The sequence below is a fragment of the Oryctolagus cuniculus genome, chromosome 2 (genome assembly GCF_051225735.1).
Source record: "Oryctolagus cuniculus isolate XC-2025 breed Fujian yellow rabbit chromosome 2, ASM5122573v1, whole genome shotgun sequence".
Lineage (NCBI taxonomy): Eukaryota > Metazoa > Chordata > Mammalia > Lagomorpha > Leporidae > Oryctolagus > Oryctolagus cuniculus.
This window is the reverse complement of record NC_142868.1, coordinates 111552452-111571573: the sequence shown is the minus strand read 5'-3', so window position 1 is coordinate 111571573 and position 19122 is coordinate 111552452. Positions and strand designations below refer to the sequence as shown.

Genomic DNA, 19122 nt, shown 5'->3' with positions numbered 1-19122 from the left:
AGGAAATGCTGCTCACAGCCTCCTGTCCATGTGCAGTGTGTGGGAATAGTGTGCAGGAGGACTGATCTGACTGAGTCCTGAAAAGAAGTCCTCCAGGCTCCCTACTAACTGTGTGCCTTTGGACTGTGCACTGGCTCCTCTCCATGCATGTCCACAGGAACGCATGTGCCAACATCAGGGAGACACTTTGCCATTCCTACTTGTTTTGGAAATGGTTTACAGGGTGCCACACATTAAAAGTAGGATGAAAGCAAAGCGACAGTGGGCATGCTGTGGAGCATGAAGTGAGGCTAGACTGGTGTAAAATGTCAGCCTTGATGCCCCATGTGCTTATCAAGCTGTCCAAGCAGAGCTGCAATTGCAGAGGCTAGCCTGACACTCCAGCCTTGCCTGCCCTGGGGCCTTGTCCATGGCTCTCTGAGAAAGGTCAGGACTGGGTGGAGAGCAGACCAATTAGCATCTCTGGGGAGGAGGGGTGCGCCAGGCATGGGTGGTTTTGAAGGCTGCCAGGTGATGCTAAGGTCCAGCCCAGCTTGACGACACACACACCCCTTCTTGCTGCAGTGACAGAGAGGAACCCTGGCAGGCAGAGCTGTCAGTGTCTTCAAGCCAAAAGCAGAGTGCTCAGGAGAGACCAAGGCAGTGTGGTACGAAGCCAAGGGCGGGGCACGTTCTCCCAAAATCCTGCTTCTGGAGATGGAAAGAGAAAGTTTTGGGTTGCCTCTGAAAATGACCTGCACCTCAAGGGCAGTGTGAGGACCACAGCTCAGCTGGAGCGGTCAAGCCAGTCTGGGCTCTGCACATCTGGCCTCCCAAACCTGAGACCTTTGAAGATGCCACAGTGACTCCTGATCAGGAGCTAAGCGCAGAGTCATGTGCCGTCGCTTTCTTTAAGGAGTTTCTTTATCTTTTGAAAGGCGGAGTGGTAGGGAGAGGTTCACTCCCCACATAGCTTCAACACTGGGTCTGGGCCGGTTGAAGCCAGGAGCCTGGAACTCTATCTGGGTGTCTGACATGGGTGGCAGGGGCCCAAGCACTTGGGCCATCTGCTGCTGCTTTCCCAGGCACCTTAGCCGGGAACTGGAATAGAAACAGAGTGGCTGGTCCTTGAAGTAGTGCTCCAGTATGGGAATCCAGTGTCCCAGCCTGTGGCACAACCCGCAGCACCACAGTGCCAGCCTCCAGATGCTATCACTTTTGATCAGTTTGTCTCACATGTCAGCAATCCAACACCTCCCCCCCCCCCCCCCGCAATGGAAATGTTTTAAAACATCTCTTCTAATTCTGTATTGATATAATAAGTTACCAACAGCATGATTTTTAAAAATCAATGCAACACCTTAAGCATGAAAAAGAAATAAAAGCAATTTGTATTAAAATGATCTAGTTCAGTGTGCAAATGCTTGGGCTGAGCCAACCTAGAACCTGGGGAGGTTGCCCAGTGCTTTATGTGGCTCGCCACAGCCTAGCACGTGACAGTTCCAGCTGCAGTGTGGAGCCGATGAGTCACGGTGCCCAGCCAGATACCACTGAAACATGCATCACTCCTGGCCAAGTTCTAAATGGCACCCAAAAACCAGTCTTCTGTTTGCACTGCAGTCCTGAAAAAGCATCTATAGGAAAATGTGCCAACAGTGTGGATTTCACATAAATGTGGATTCGCGTTAGGGGATATGCTCCAAATACTACAAGTGTGGTTCCTGTTAGGACGAGGGTCTGAGGGAGACTTGGAGGTTGTGCATGGTGGGGCAAGTCTGCGCTGAGCAGGACTGCCTTGCATTGGTCCAGATATGCAGCCCCCATGGCTTCCAACCCAAGTGCATCCCCCAACGTGTTTTCTTCCCTGTGGTTTCTATGCCACCCCTGCAATGCTGAGAACCACGACTGTCTCTGCATCTCATGGGAGTGGGCCAGGAAGTGGAAGGGCACTGGAAACGTCTAAGCTAGCCATCCGAAATGCACCTAGAGTGATTTTTTTAAAGATTTTTTTTATTGGAAAGTCAGAGTTACACAGAGAGAAGAGAGGCAGAGTTGCAGAAAGGCAGAGAGAGAGAGAGAGAGAGAGAGGTCTTCCATCCCATGGTTCACTCCCCAATTGGCCGCGATGGCTGGAGCTGCGCCAATCTGAAGCCAGGAGCCAGGAGCTTCTTCCAGTTCTCCCACACGGGTGCAGGGGCCCAAGGACTTAGACCATCTTCTGCTGCTTTCCCGGGTCATAGCAGAGAGCTGGATCAGAAGTGGAGCAGCTAGGACTAGAACCGGTGTCCACATGGGATGCTGGCACTCAGGCCGAGGGCCTCAATCTGCTGCACCACAGCATCGGCCTCACAGTTGTGCCTTTGTTGAAACTACCAGTCTGGTGAGCTTGTCATAGCTGAATAATACGGACTTCGTAGCAACACCAGAAACCCCATTGCTATTGTTATCTCCATACTCTTGTGCATAGTTGCTGAGGAAAGTCCACTTTCCTTGTCCGGGGTGAGTGAGTAAAAATAAACCAGATCCATCTGCCACGAGCGGGGCCCGAGGTTCATCTGTGATGGGACAGTCGCCAGCCTGAGTGTTTCTTGGCTAATGAGTGAGTTTCTGTAAGTCTGGGACTGATTTTCCTGGTTTCTCATGTCACAAAGCGCACCCTGGGAGAAAAATGAGCCATGACCAAATTGAACACTCAGTAGGACTTTTAGGATGTCTGCATGCGGAGCAGTGTGTGTTACTAATTACAGCAGAATGGAAATGGCTGAGTCACATCTGGAGCACACAGTCCCCTTTCTGGTTGTTTCCGTCTTCTCCTTCCCGATCTTGAGTGTGGACCTCCCTGCTTGTTCGTCTTGCCCTGTGGGTGGGACTTTGTAGAGTCCTGAGGCTTACCTCTGGCATGGCTGGGGTTGTAGAGAGATGGCCATGTGCAATTCCTTAGGGCAGTGCCTCTTGGGAAGTGGAAAGTAAATGCTCAGTCCAGCACCAGAGGCGCTGACCTGCTATTTCTCTGTTGCCAGGTGTTTTATCTTAGACCAATCATGGGGATTTTTCTTCCCACTTGAGAAGATAGCCATGTTTGCTCTACTATGAAAACAAAAACATACCTGTTCAGAATGCTTTTTGGGCATATCAGTCTGATTTTTGTTACTTTAACTCAAATACCTGAGAGCAGCTTCTTTCAGAAAGAAAATGTTTCTTTGCGCTCCCACTTGGAGGTTACAGGATGAGGCAGCCCCACAGTCTGGCATCCGTGGAGGCAGGATCACGAGATGGGTCAGAAAAGAGTGAGGACCAGGATGAGCTAGACTGCCCTCCTGGTTCACACACCTCCACCTCTCACATGCCATCAACAGATGGAGTCTCGGGCCGGTGCTATGGTGTAGCAGGTAGAGCTGCCACCTGTAGTGCCCGCATCCCATATGGGTGCTGGTTCAAGTCCCGGCTGCTCTACTCCCCAAATTCAGCTCTCTGCTATGGCATGGGAAAGCAGTGGAAGATGGCCCAAGTCCTTGGGCTCCTGCACCTGCATGGGACACCCAGAAGAAATTTCTGGCTTTGGATCGGTGCAGCTCTGGCCATTGCGGCCAATTGGGGAGTGAACCAGCAGATGGAAGACTTCTCTCTCTCTCTCTGACTCTCCTTCTCTTTCTGTGTAAATCTGACTTTCAAATAAATAAATAAATAAATCTTTAAACAACAACAACAACAAAATAGATGGATTTCCCCCCTTTAATTGACCATTAATATTAAGACATTAGAGCTTACATAGCTGTATAGGTTTTTAGGAGGTGAATCCTATTCAACCTGGACCATTGAGTAAAATCAATACCCCAATAAGGTGGACTCTGGGTTTTCTGCCTGTATTTACCATTGTCCCTTGGTATCCACAGAGAAACTGATTCTAGAATCCCTCACCTGTGTTCAAATCCATGGATGCTGAAGTCCTTTATGTAAAATGGCATATGCATACACTCACATATGTACTGGTAGTTGCATAAAACATAAGCATCTCCTCCTGTGTACTTTAAATTGTCTTTAAATTACTTACAATAGCTGCTAATGAAAATGCCATGTACGTAGTTGTTATTCTACATTGCTTAGGGAATAATGACAAGAAAAATACTTGAGCCACGTTGGTTGACATAGTGGATGCGGAATCTGCCGATGTGGAACCTGAGGCTACAGGGGTTGCCTGTGGATTCTCTTAGGGGATTTGTGAATTCTGGTTTAAAAAGCAAGGACTGTGTCAGGATAGCATTCTAAACTGTTTCCTACAAGTGTTTGGTTCTGTGGCTTTGTAAGTCAATTTCTTGTACCTTGTCTCTAAGCTGACGTTTTTGGTCTTAACAATACTGAAGACTGTTTTGTAGCTTTTCAAATCCTCATAACAAAGGAATAACAGGAAACCATCATAATTATGGTCTCATTTTCAGTACTAGAACCCATTCCTGTACACATTTCCATTGACTTTTAGATAGAACATGTAGATTGTGACATTCCACGAACTAAAGAATCTAATTCTTCTTTTCCCAGGGTCTCATCCACATTCATTTTCAGGGGTTTTCAAATTAGTTGGAGGGTAACCCTCTGAATATTTCCCAGATAAATGAAATCTATACACACCACACACACACACACACACACACACACATTGTTTAGTGTTTAGGATGAGATAGTAAATGAGTTGTAGGTGTATTGTGAGTCTGGGCAGCTAGAGGAATGCATTAGTAGGAGGTGGAAATGTGGAAAGTGTGTGCTTTGGTTTGAATATTTCTCCAAAGGCCCTAGGTTGGTAACTTAACCCCCAAGGGAGCAGTGTGGGAGGGGCGTGGTCCTGAAGGCTGTGCTGTCATGAGTGGGAAGATGTCAGCATTGTGGCTGTGAGCTTGTGATCACAGGAGTGTGGCTGTTGTAAAAGTGAGTTTGGCCCTCTCTGGCCTTTCCAGTGCCTTCTTTTTTTTTCTCAAGATTTATTTATTTATTTGAAAGTCAGAGTTACACATAGAGAGAAGGAGAGGCAAAGAGAGGCAATTGGTTCACTCCCCAATTGGCTGCAATGGCTGGAGCTGCACTGATCTGAAGCCAGGAGCCAGGAGCTTCTTCCGGGTCTCCCACGCGGGTGCAGGGGCCCAAGGACTTGGACCATCCTCCACTGCTTTCCCAGGTCATAGCAGAGAGCTGGATCGGAAGTGGAGCAGCTGGGAATAGAACTGGCTCCCATATGGGATGCTGGCACTGCAGGCAGCAGTTTTATCCGCTATGCTACAGTGCTGGCCCCAAGACCTTTCCACCTTCTGCCATGGGGTGACACAGAACAGAGGCCTTTGCTGGATGTCGGCCCCGTGGTCTTGGATGTCCCTGGCCCCAGAATCAGGAGCCACACAAATGTCTGCTCATTGTAAGTTACCAAGTCTCGGGGATTCTTCTATAGTCACAGCAAATAGACGAAGAATGACTTATAAATGACTTATAGATTTCATATTGGGGGCTTGGCCACTACAGGTCTCTGGAAGGAGGAAGAGTCTCCTACTGCATCTCCTCCTCTCTCTTCTTGAGTTCTGAGGTATGGCTGCTGTGGAACTTCCCTTAGGCACAGGTCCTGGGTGTCGGAGGGCTCTGCTCTGCAGCTCAGCCAACCACATCCTCAAAATGGTGTAGAATCTATATGGCCAAGAGGGAACCTGTGCCCAGCATAGCCCTCTTGCTGACCATGCATCAGGTACACAGGGCCCCTTGAATTCTGTCTCCACACAGCCTGGGAGATGCAGGCTATGCAGACTCCTTTTCTGGGTTGTCCTCATGCCCTCTGCTGCCAGTGTGTCTGTCTGGCTTGCAGTGGCCAGGGATGTATGGAGGAGGCCATGTGTGGAGGTGAGGACTGGGGTGTTGGCCAGCAGACACCCAGCACGCCCCCCTCTCCCCAATATGGGAAGGATGATGGAAAGCTGGAGAGAGAGGTAGGTTAGGAGGCTAAGCTGGTCCCTGTGTGGTGACAGTACAGCCTGTGCTGTGACACTGTGCACTGGGTGTGAGGACAAGCTTCCTGCCACACTGCCGAGAGTACACCCACACAGCACAGTGTCCAACAAATGCTCTGACGTTTTCTGGGTGCACCTGATGTGTGCCCCTTGGCCTGTGTCTGGTTTCTAGGCTGGAAGGCAGACTTCCCAATGCAGAGGAATTGCTCAGAGCTGTGGGCAGTTTCTCGAGACCAAGGTGCTTCGTGCTTCGTAGATCAGTGAGGCCGCAAAGCAGGAGAAATGCCTCAGCCTCTTGCACTAGGCCCTGGATGTTGAGGAAGATACTTGGGGTCTGGTGATGGCCTCTCTGTTCCCAGCTGTCACTTCTCCTGTGCCTGCACTGCACTGGTTTTTGATGAGGTCAGCCTTGGCGGGAAGCGGGGATTTTGCCGAGGGCCACTATGTTCATTGTCCATCCTTGTGCTTAATTCCTACCTTGGGAATTGAGCTCACAGCATGCTAAAGTTTCTCATGCTCGGCCTGGTAGGAAATCGCCTTATGCCTTGAATGTGCATTTTCCTCTCCGCTTCTGTAACCAAGCAGCTTTGTATGTGTGTTCTGGGTGTGTGTAGTTAGCACTGATATTTCTAAATACGTTATGACCACCAGAAAGCCGTAGGAAATGTACTTGGGAAGGCCTTCACAATCGCTAGCTTTTTCATGGGATGATCCGATAAAGCTGTGATGCACTGCGATAGATGGACAAGGTGGTGGGAGGGGCCAACTGCAGGCTCCTGGTGGTCTGAAGCCCTGCCGATTGCCCCAGGGGTACTGGGTGCTCCTGCCTGGGCTAGAAGCTGTGAGGAAGAGGCTGTTGATCTCTCCAACACATTTCATAAGTAATGTAGGCGCTATTGCACCTGAGCTAGGTCTGGCAGCATCATGTTGCAGCTTATTAATTTATTGGGTGAATTATTCCTTTTCTCTTCAGTCACCACTTTATTTTAGGTGGAAAACTCAATCTGCAATGCAACCCAGCAGAATAGATCGGGGACCTTTATTGTTAAGAGGATTTTCTAAAGGTGTGTATGTTGGGTTTTACTGCAGGTTCAGTATCTCTTATCTGAGATGCACAGGAGCAGAAGTGTTTCCGATTCTTGGAGTTTCTCACATCGTGAATTATTGACGCACTCTGCCAAGTTGAGCATCTTGAGTCTAAAAATCTGAAATCCAAAATGCTCTAAGAGCACAAACTGACTGAGTATCAACATGCTACGCAAAACGAGTCAGATTTCTGAGCATGTAGAATTTGGGGTTTTCAGATTAGAGATGGTCAATCTGTATAAATAATTTTTAAAAATCACAATGGATCTTACTAAATTGCCTCTGAATAGGGGGACATTATGTATTCATTTATTTTTTTTAAGAAATATTTATTTGCTTATTTGAAAGGCCGAATTAGAGAGAGAGAGAGAGAGAAAAAGAGAGAGAGAGATCTTCCATCTGCTGGTTCACTCCTCTAATGGCTGCAGTAGCCGGAGCTCAGTGCAGGGGCCCAAGCATTTGGGCCATCCTCAGCTGTTTTCCCAGGCAGAATAGCAGAGAACTGAATCGGGAATGAAGCAGCTGGGACTCGAACCAGGGCCAGTATGAGATGCCAGCATTGCAGGCAATGACTTTACCCACTACCCCACAGCACCACTGGATGGGTGTCAGGAACTCACTTCCTTGAGCCATCAGAAGTCCCAGCTGCCTTTGATGAACACCATCAGACTAGCACTGGGAGAACTGAACAGAGGCGCTGGGAGACAGAATGGCATGGTGCTACAGGGGCGAGGAGGAAGAGGGGCAGGTTAAGAGGTGGCAGCAGGGGAGTAGGGTGGGGCTGGCCTTCACCCTAGGGGGCCAGGAGGGAAGGGATGGGGTGGGCCAGGTGCGTGGAAATGTCCAGTTCAACAGAGATTGAACCGAGGAGGGACTGGGGGCTTGGGCAGTGCTGTTCAGAGAAGCAGTCAGCACAGAAGGCTGACCGTGGTGTGGTTTAGCAATGGGTGACAGTGAGTTCAGAAATCCTGCAAGAAGTTTCTGGGCCAAAGAGGAAAAGAGGGCAGTGTGGAAGTCGGAGGGTGGAGGGAGTCGGCTTCTCTGCAGGAGGCTTCTGGGGCCTTCTGGACGGGTTCATCCCTCTTCCCCATCCTTTGCTTTCTCCCCGTTTCCATTCATTTCCCTCTGGTGGCCTTTGCATAACTGCTGTTGGCTGCGGTCACTCTGGGCACCTCACAGGGGTTGGGAGGGCACTGTCCTTTGGTACCAGGAGGATCTGGGAAGCTTCGATTTTGATGTAGGCAGGCAGATAGGCTAAAATTGATTGGGTTTGTGAGTTGGAAGCACATGCCTCCACCCTGTGTGATCTCATGTTCCCACCTGACCCCACCTGGATGCCCACCTGCCAATCAGACTACGTAATCACTCCTCTTTGGGAGTGAATAATAGGCCTGGAACATGGTGGGCCCCTCCCTTTTTTTCTGTTGCCCCGTGGGCACGTGGCCTTTGGGCCACCCGCTGTCTGCCTTCCATGCTTGCTGTACATGTCTCGCTCCTGGTCTGCTCTCTGCCTGGTATGGACCCAGCTTAGCTTCTAGACTTCTCTTTCTCCCCTAAATAAAGCTCCCACTCTCCTGCATATTTCTCTTACTGAATAAAATCCTTAAAGCTTAACACATTGTCTGGTCTGTTTGAGCCAGTATTCAGAATTCTCTGAATATGTGGCGAGAACCCACAAGGCTTATTAATATTGAAAAATTATTAATAAACAGGATGGTATCAATTTTGTGCTATGATCTGCTTCTTGTTGATGAGCCTCCAGGCCTTGGATAGCTTTGTGTCATGCTGTGTACTGCTTGGTAAGTAAATAAGAGACTGGAGTTTGGTGTGTTTAAGCAAAATGCTTAGCATGGAATTAGGGTGTTTTACTGATGGGCATTTAAAGGTCATATGCTTAGGCCTTTCAGGCTTCCCGGTGATTCATGAAAAACAGAAATTAGACTCCAAAACAGTAAAAGAAAATTACAGGTGAGCAAAAAAAAAAAAAAAAAAAAAAAAAGGAAAACAAAAGAAAATTATAGGTGAAGAAACAGTGGGATGTCCATAGGCTATAACAGGAGGGTAATCAAATGTTTTTTTAAAAAGATTTATTTATTTATTTGAAAGTCAGAGTTACACACACACACATACACACACACACACACACACACAGAGGTCTTCCATCTGCTGGTTCACTCCCCAATTGGCCGGAGCTGCGCTGATTTGAAGCCAGGAGCCAGGAGCTTCTTCTGGGTCTCCCATGTGTGTGCAGGGACCCAAGGACTTGGGCCATCTTCTATTGCTTTCCCAGGCCATAGCAGAGAGCTATGTAATGCTGGCCTTCAGGCCAGGGCGTTAACCTGCTGTGCCACAGCGCTGGCCCCATCAAATGTTTTTGAAGTTATTTTATATTATGTCCTTTGGGGTACAGGTACATTAGTCTGGTTGGTATAAAGAAGACTAGGGACTCAGAGAACCTGTGAGCCTGTTCCAAAAAGTGCTTGATCAGGGTGGGTGTTTGACCTAGCAGTTAACATGCCCAAGTGCCACACTGGAGTAGCAGGTGGATTAAACCCCCTGCAGTGGAGAGCGCATTTCGGCTAGAGGATAAGACCCTCTGCAAATTGCCACATTCCACATCTGGGGTGCCTGGGTTTGGTCCCTGGCTCCAGCCCCTGACTCTCGTTCCCTGCCAATGGATACCCTGGGAAGCAGCAGTGATGGCTCAAGGAACTGAGTTCCTGCCACCCATCCAGTGATGCTGTGGGGTAGCGGGTAAAGCTGCTGCCTGCAATGCTGGCATCCCATACTGGCCCGGTTCGAGTCCCAGCTGCTTCACTTCCAATTCAGTTCTCTGCTAATCTGCCTGGGAAAACTCCATGTTGGAGTACCTGGGTTCAAGTCCTACCTCCAGTTCCTGACTCGAGCTTCCTGCTAATGCAGACGCTGGGAGGCAATGGTGATGGCTCAGGTAGTTGGGTCCCTGTCCCCAGCATGAGAAACCTAGGGCACAGGTTTCATCAGAGACACCTTGTGGATGTCTTCCTTCTGTGTCGTGATGTTTAGAACCTGCTGTGTCCTGAGGCCCAGGGTTTTGAATCCATTGATTCATTTTTGTGAGCATATACAACCTCGGTGACCCCTCACGAGGTCCTGGGGGTCGTTGTGTCTTTGGTCTCTTCATTCAAACTTCCCCGCTGTGTGCTTCCCTCGCAGGTGGATGTGCCCACTGAAGATGGTGACTCCCTCCTGAGAAGTGGGAACACTTGTACAGGAAAAGGCATTCATGAAGGTAACAGGGCTGGGTCACCCTGGGGGGACCTCCACTGGTCATTTCCCATCAATAGCAGACACCCCCCCCAACCCCCATCCTCAGCTACCAGGGGCCTGGCAAGAGCTCCCTTTGTATGCAAAAAAGAAAAAAAAAAGCTGTTTCTGTTGGAACATTTTTCTTGGGGGCAATCCTGTGGACTTTTCAACTTCAAAACTTTTAAATTTAAAATTTGCAAAATTGGCACATAATATTAGTGCAAATAAATGGGCTCCTGTGGCCACATGGATAGAACAGGAGGACCTTACGCTACATGAAATAATCCAGGCATAAAAAGACAACTGTGGCCCATGTGGAAGCTCAAAAAGTAGATTTCATAGAGTGGTCCTGGGAGGCTGGGAAGGTGGAGGTGAGGGAGGCTAGACAAAGGTTTTACCCAGCTTTTGAAGGACTCTGCAGCTGATTCCACAGGGAGGCATACAGAGGTTCTTGCCCACTTTTCCAGCTGTGGCCTCTGAGACACACTGGCTCCCTGTACAATGTCAAGGTTCTCCTCAATTCTAGCACATTCCAGACCTCACAGTCTATTTCCACTTCACCCTCACCTCTTGCTCAAATTCGTTTTTGTTTTTATAATATTTATTTATTTGAGAGGTAGGTTACAGACAGAGAGAGGGAGAGACAGAGAGAAAGGTCTTCCATCAACTGGTTCATTCCCCAAATGGCAGCAATGGCCAGAGCTGAGCTGATCTGAAGCCAGGAGCCAGGAGCTTCTTCCAGGTCTCCCATGTGGGTGCAGGGGCCCAGGGACTTGGGCCACCTTCTGCTGCTTTCCCAGGCACATTAACAGAGAGCTGCATCTGAAGACGAGCAGCTGGGACTTGAACCGGTGCACATATGGGATGCTGGCGTTGCAGGTTAGAGGCTTAGCCTACTATGCCACAGCACTGGCTGCATGCTCAAATTCTTGATGTCTCTAGGCAGCAATCTACTGGCCTTGTCCTGGGAGACGAGGTATAGGGGTGATGTGTGTATTGAAACCTTCTGAGCACTGCCTCAGAGGGGCTCTCTGTGGCTACTGAGCCTGCCCTCCTAATCCAGACCTGCCCCTCCCTGCCCCACCACCGTGAGTCAGGACCGGTGTGTCACTCCTTCTCGCTTCCCTGCATCTGCCTGTTTTTCCACGCTGGCCGATCCACCTGCGTTCTCTCTCTCCTAGGCCCCCATGGCAGTCACTCTTTCCGCCTCCTTTCTTCTCCAGTTTATGCTCTACAGAGGTGCCAGAACATCTGTAAGACATGAAAATCTGGGGGCTGGCGCTGTGGCATTGTGGGTAAATCTGCCGCCTGCAGTGCCGGCATCCCATATGGGCACCGGTTCGAGTCCCAGCTGCTCCACTTCCGATCCAGCTCTCTGCTATGGCCTGGGAAAGCAGTAGAAGATGGCCCAAGTCCTTGGGCCCCTGCATCCACATGGGAGACCTGGAAAGCTCCTGGCTCCTGGCTTTGCTTCAGCCTAGCTCCGGCCATTGCAGCTATCTGGAGAGTGAACCAGCAGATGGAAGACTTCTCTCTCTCTCTCTCTCTCTCTCTCTCTCTCTCTCTCTCTCTCTCTCTCTCTGCCTCCGCCTCTCTAATTCTGCCTTTCAAATAAATAAATACATCTTGAAAAAAAAAAGAAATGAAAATCCAGCCATGTCCCACCCGCGGTGTAAAATGTTCAAGCCATTCTCTGCCACCTGCAAGTGACAGTGCCAACTCCTCAACAAGGCCCTTTGAGCAGCCCCTCTCACAGCTCGGCAGGCATCACCTTTGGCTTATGCTCCAATGTGTGACGCTGCTTGGGCCTGCAGGCTGATTTAGGATCCCTACCTATCTCCTATTCATGTGTCCACTTTCCCTGTGGCTACTGAGCTTTTTGGACCAAGCCTGGGAGTCTTATTTTATTTCCATGGCCAAGTTTGGAGGCAGGCATGTCATAAATATTCAATCTAGAATGCTCCAGGGGACAGGACTTGAGTTAACTTGTGTTTTCCATCCAGCACAGACCATTTCTTAATAGCTACTGCGTTGAGTAGCATTTGCCAGGCAAGATTTTAAGGCCTTTCCATGTGGCAATTCATTTCACTCTCATGGCCACTGTCCATGACAAATACTGTTATTGCACAAAGTGGGGACACTGAGGCACAGGAGCTGAATCATCTTGCTGAAGAGATTTCTTGGCTCAGATGTGTTTTTGACTCCCAGTGCTGGGAAAGCTGTCAGGGTTGGCTCCACCTTGAAGTTCCTGTTATTTGAGGGTATTGGGTTTGTGTTCATTTTTGGCTGGGGTCAGCTTAGTTTAGTCTTGGTGTGAACTTTACCTCCTTTCCACTGATGTCCCCACTGCCTTAGGTCCTGTCACCCCGATTGTACATCCCCAAGCCTGGCCCTGAGTCCTGACTCCGTGGTCCTGGCAACTGATCTGGACTCAGAAAGGTCCCTGCTGAGGACAAGGGGCCACTCCCCACCCCGCTGCTTGTCTGCAGAACAGTGGTGGAGCAGAGGTGAAACCAGGATGCACAGGACTCTGCCCCTGCTTTACAGTCCTTGGAGCGGGAAGGCGCCTGAGATCATCTGAGTCATTGCCTCCCCTGTGCCAGTGAGGAAAGGGAGGCACAGGGAGGAGATCGAGATGGTGCGGCTCTAATGATGGAATGCTGTTTGCTCACAACTACCTTAGAACTATACTTTGAAATACACTCTCCGTGAAGTTCAGTCTGGCCTCTAACTTTCCCTCTGTCCTGTCTGATGCTTCAACAAGTCAGATCTTGTAACCAACAGCCGGTTCGGTTGATTTCAGACCGCCCTTATTTTGATGTTGACAAGCTGATGCGAGCAACCGACTAAGGCGCTAATCTGGAAACTTTGGAACCTTTCTTTTCTTCCTCTCTATCATAAAGACATAAAGCCCACTTCCATGCAATCCCAGAAAGACATAATAAGTCAGGCTCTTATTCCATAATCTGAATACAGTTTAAAGTAAATGCCATAATAATATGATAAAGCCGGGCGAATTTGGGAGAGAGCCAATTTGCGTCAAGTGTGAGAATTGCAGGGTAAGGAATGCAGTTTGACTGCTCTGAGCTGGGTTTCAAGGTTTGAGCCAGACCTGGGGTTCATCATCCTCATACTGGGGCTGAAGCTCAAGAATATGGATGGGTGTGCCTCACATGCCCAGAGAATCTTTTCTCCATATTTGTTTAAACAGCGTGTTGTACTGATTTCATACCTTTTAATACAGCTTCCCCAACAGAACATTGTCCAGCTAATATACAACAGATATCATGTTATTAGAGTCTAAAGGAGTGTTGTTTCAGTTAGAATATTTTGTGTTTGCCTGTTTACTTAGTGATGTGATAGGCAAACTGAATCTCCAGTGAAAATTTAAAAGGAAGATTTCCTTCAAAGCATAGAATTGCTTGGTCTGTTTGGCATTGCCTCTGAGGGCAGAGAGGGGTGGGTCTCAGCTCTGCCCTCCTAAGGGTCCTGTCCTGGGCTAAGTGCAGGCAGTGTACACAGGGCCATGGCAGGTGCATGTACAGGGTGCTGGGGGTGCTCAGACAATGAAGCCAGAATAGTGGGTGGGAAGCTCACAGGGCAAGATTAAATGTAAAGTTTCCAAGGCTGGGACCCACCACGCGGGGAGGGCTGGCATCTGCAGTGTGCAGGGGATGCATGTTGTGGGGAACCTGGAGAAGCGGAGTCAGAACCTTAGTATCAAGACCCCACATGCTTTGCCAGGGAGCTTGGACGATCGGGACACAGCATTCGGTGGCTGATAATCCGTAGGCTCTCTGGCTTGACTGGAAGACACAAATCCATGGGCAGGGAGACCAATATGGACCCAATATTGCCAAAATGAATGGAAGATGGCTTGCACTAAAGCAGCATTAACAATGGCCTTGAGTGCAGAGGGTGGGCTTGGTGGCCTAAGGAGAAAGATGGTTAAGACACAGCGAGAGGGCGGCTGGGGGAATGGAGGCTGTGGGCCCTGGGTCTCTTGTTGTGTGAGTGCTTTGGAAGCCTGGAGCAGGACCGCAATGGGGCATGTTGGGGATCCAGGTGTGGTAAGATGGTGAGTGTGGTTTTGGGGGCGGCCAGAGAGTTTGAGGCACTATCAAGCTGTGTAGTGGATTAGCGAGCAAGCTAGCTGGAGGGATGAGACTGAGCCTTGTAGCATGCGGTGTGGCAGCATCCCCACTCAGGGCCATGAATCGGGAACATTCAGGCAGACTATTTCCTCTGGGCTTGAGAGGTCTGGAAGGGTGGGCAAGAGTGAGGGTTTTGTTTGTCTCTTGCATGCTTAGTTGCTATTATTTTAGTGATTCTGTTTTGTAAATGAAGCAACGGGCATGTAGTACCTAATCCTAGTGTACCGTCTGTCCTGCATGTGGCCCGAGAGATAGGGAATTTTTTTTTTTGGACAGGCAGAGTTAGTGAGAGAGAGAGAAAGGTCTTCCTTCCATTGGTTCACTCCCAAATGGCCACTAAGGCCGGTGTGCTGTGCTGATCTGAAGCCAGGAGCCAGGAGCTTCCTCCTGCAGGTGCAGGGCCCAGGCACTTGGGCCATCCTCCACTGCCTTCCCAGGCCACAGCAGAGAGCTGGCCTGGAAGAGGAGCAACTGGGACAGAGTCTGGCGCCTCAACCGGGACTAGAACCTGGGGTGCCGGTGCCACAGGTGGATGATTAGCCTAGTGAGCCGCGGCGCTGGCCAGGGAATTAAATTAAGTCTCCGGATCTCACTGGCCAACCAATGGCTCTATAGCTGATGATCTGTAGGTGTGGCCTTTGGAACTATTTTCAGGGGCTGTGGAGTTTTTTTTTTTTTTCCCTCTTTTTTCCTTTGTGAAAAAGATTCGTGCATCCTCATTGTATTTTTATACCTTCTAAAATGTATAAAAAGTCCCAGAGAAGGGGAAAACCACTCAACCACAAGAACCCATCACTGACTTTAGTCTTTTTTGGGGGCATTCTGGGTAGCTGTATCATATTGTACAAATAGCTTTGGATCTCGCATTATAAAATGAGGGCAGGAAGTGGGAGAAGACTCTTGCCGCAGGGGAGATTCCAAGTAGGGAGCAAATCCATAGGAGCAGGGGACACCCAGGGTGAGGTGAATGTAGTCGTCCCTTAGTATCAGCAGGGGCTGGAGATCAAAATCTGAGATGCTCAAGTTCCTTATATAAAATGATGTAGTATTTGCATTGAACCTGTCACTTCCTGTCCTATACTTTAAACCATCTTTAGGTGACGTACCGTAACTAAGATAATGTAAATACTATATTACACTGTATTGCTTAGGGAATGATGACAAGGGGGGAAAGTTTGCATGTGTTCAGAAAAGATGCAATTTTATTTTCAAATGGTTTTGATCCATGATGGATTAGATTGGCAGATGTAGGATGGAGGGCTGACTGTGGTCTGTTTTGGACGTAGGCTAGATTTGGGGGGAACTTCGGTGGGATGCAGCACTAGAAATGTCCATGGAAATAGGTGGTGGATAACGTCAAAATCTTAAGTTGTCAAATTTGCCCCTGCTTCTATTAAAACCCCTTAGCCTCCCCTTCCTCCCAGTTTTGATTATCCTGATGATGTAGGAAAACGAATGCATCCAGTGCGACTCGGTAGGTGAGGGTGGGGGCGGGGTGTCTGTATTTCCAGAGACTTGCTGGAATAGTAACGAGTTTGTCTTCCATTTCTGCATTTTTCCAGGAGAATATGAATGTGTTGCTCAGGCTTGTTTGTGTCGTAGCCCTGCTGATTTCCCTGGAGGCTGGTAAGTGGAGCATGTCCTTGTTCTCGTGTGGGAAGTAAGGCTCTGACTGAGAATCCATGAAGTGCAGTTGGTTTTCTGAGCTGATTCTGCATGCCCAAGAAACAGGGTCTCCTAGCCCTAGAAGTGTCCTGAACGTCTTCACCTCTCATTCTCTTATCAGCAGACTGGGAAACTGAGGCCCGGTTGGTTTAAGAACACCACCTTTCTCTAAGGCATTGAGTGTGTCCCTTTATCAAAAATCAGCTGAATATATTTTTGTGAATTATTTCTAGCTTCGGAGCAATGGCTAAAATCCAGAACTCCAATAGTTAGTCCAGGCCTCTTTCCGTCTTGCTGTTGATTGAAGAGGGGATACAGGAAGTCCTGGCATCTGTTTGGAGGAAATGTTATGCAATATGTTAGTGAGCCCATGCTGGAAACCAATAAATACTGATTGTTTTTCTCTTCATATTTTTTTTCCTTTCCCTGCCACATCCTTACCACAAGTTTATTAAGCCTTTACTATGTTCCAGGTACTGGGTGCTAAGGTGATAGCCATGAATAGCCATAGGGGAAGGAGGTAATATACTAGTGAGTGTAAATCATATCATATAGAGATAAGCATAGGGAAAGAAAAATCAGGATAGGTGAAAGTAAGGTTTTGAGATTGGAGTGGGCAGAAGATTAAGTTGTTGATAGTGTATGTAGCCAGAAAAGCCCTGGCTGAGAAGTTAACTTCTGAGTGGCACCTAAAAGAGGGAGCTATACAGCTAACAGGTTGTAGGTACAGAAATATTCTGAGCAGCATGTGCAAAGATCCTGAGGCTGAAGGCCTGGCTTTATCTAGGAGGTAAAACAGCAGTGTGGTTGGAGATAATGAGAAGTGAGAGGAATCTTAAAAGAGATGAGGTTATTTTGGTGAGTGGGTGTGGGTGTTTAAGAATCTCCGCTTATAGTCCCACTGAGGGCAGAGTTCTTTGTTGAAGACCAGAGAGGTGATGTGATATACATTTTACCAGGATCATTGTGGTTTGTTTTGAGAATAGATCCCAGGGAGGCAAAGACATAAACAGAGAATAAAGAGGCATAAACAACCAACGAAGAGGCTGTCAGGATAATCCAGGCAAGTTGTGATGGTGACTTGTTGTAGGCAAGAAGTTACAATGGCCTCTTCAAGAGTGCCAGCAAAGAGGAAGAAGCAGCCAAATTGGGGCTGTATTTTGAGGATAGCACCAATAGACATTTGCAGATGGGATGGATGTGAGATGTGGGGTAAAGAGAAAACTTAAGGATGACTCCAAAGGTTTGGCCTGGGAAAGGCAAGGCACCATTGCCAATGATGGGATGGGTGTTCATGTTGGACATGCTCAGTGTAGGGGTCTGAATGGTAACAGTGGCGAGCAGTCTAGAGCCTGGGACAGGGGTCTGGGTGGAAGTATGCAATTGAAGACCTCAGAAAGCACCTCAAGTGAGAACCATGAGGTTGACGGCAGCCATCAAGGTTGTTTGAAAAGATAAGAACCACCTCCCAGGCATATTAACAGGAAACTAGGCTGGAAGTGCGGAGTAGCTAGGACTCAAGCCAGGCGCTCTGAAATGGAATGCAGGCCTCCCAAGTGCTGGCACAATGCCTATCTCTGAACATTATTTTTAATGCTGATTTAGCATCTTTAGTCGTATATATCTGGACCCTTCTGGAATGGTTTCTCTTGGCCATGTTTGACTGTTTCTTTGCATGTTTTGTAATATTTTGTTGAAAACTGGACATTTTAGATAGTATGATCTTGGGAATCGGGACATCAAGTATCCCTTTCACTCCCGTAGCACACTCAAGCTTTACTGCTATTATTGATATCCGGCCATCGCTTCTGTTCATTTGTTTGGTGACTTTCCTGCAGTAATTCTGCAAAGTCTTGTATTTCCTGTAGTGTGTGGCCCCTGAAGCCACTCTTGGTTACTTTATTCACCACCCAGCAATTGTCTTTAAATGACTCGACCCAACACATTGTGCACTCTGCCGAGGGCCTCTTTGTGTTGTTGGAGCATGCTCTCAACACTTAGGCTTACAATTCTGCCTTGGCATCACTTCCTGCTCCATGTGACTGCAGAGGCCCCCAGATGTGAGGGGCTCACACCTACTCTACTTTTTGTTAAGCATGTGCAAGTCCCTGCATACAAAGGTAGCTTTCTAGATTCCTGTAGAATATGTCAGAACTTTGGAGCTATGGCTATTATTTGTCCCGAGAGGTATCACAGCCTTTGGCTGCTGTCATGTTAGACAGTTGACACAGATGTGGTTTTTTGTTTGCTTGTTTTTGTTTTTGTTTTGTTTTAACCAATGCTCTGGGGATAGGGCTTTTCCTGTGGCTCTCCTGGGACTATGACTTCCAGGAAATGCCATTGGGTCAAAGAGTGGTGATGCCCTGGGAGGGAGACTGGTGGCGAACCCAAAGCTGGTCTGTTCTTCTGTGATTTAGCAAGTGATTTGTTTGTTTGTTTGTTTAATAAATTCTCCTCTGATTGCTTTAAGCCTTTGATTTTTGAAATTTTTGTCATCTTTTTGTTGCTTTTATGGAAGATTGATTTCTGGAAACTCTATGCCATTTTGGAATTCCTGCCTGTGGAGTAATTTTTGTGCATAGGGAAACTCAATTTGTTAGAAATACCACCTTTCTCTACTCCCATTTACTTTGGGCCTTTATCAAAAATCAGTTGAATATATTTTTTGTGAATTATTTCTGGGATCCCTAATCTGTTCCAGTGACCTGCTTATCATTATGTCTCAATTACACTGTAATTGCTGCAGCTTTATAATATGTCTTGAAAGTAAGGTGTTGTAACTCAACTTTGCTCTTTTATATATCAAAGTTGTTTGGGCCAATTCTATATTAATTTTGCAATCAGCTTGTCAATGTGTGTGAAAAATCCCAATGATATTTTGATTGATAGTAAATAAAAATAAGTTTGGAGAAAATGGACATCTTATTAATATTAATAGTTCTCATTCATTAACAGTATATAGTTCTTCA

At 48.0% G+C, this 19122-nt stretch overlaps 1 protein-coding gene across 5 annotated transcripts in view; it reads left to right on the top strand.

Annotated features, from left to right (window-relative positions):
- Positions 1–19122, top strand: part of IL1R1 (interleukin 1 receptor type 1) — an 81274-nt gene that overhangs the window by 39842 nt on the left and 22310 nt on the right. For all 5 annotated transcript variants that reach the window (XM_008253215.5, XM_008253226.5, XM_089327451.1 and 2 more), the window contains 2 exons: positions 10242–10317; positions 16051–16114. In XM_008253215.5, the coding sequence (XP_008251437.2) occupies positions 10312–10317; positions 16051–16114 (70 nt within the window). In that variant the 5' untranslated portion in view covers positions 10242–10311. The remainder of the gene's footprint in view (positions 1–10241; positions 10318–16050; positions 16115–19122) is intronic.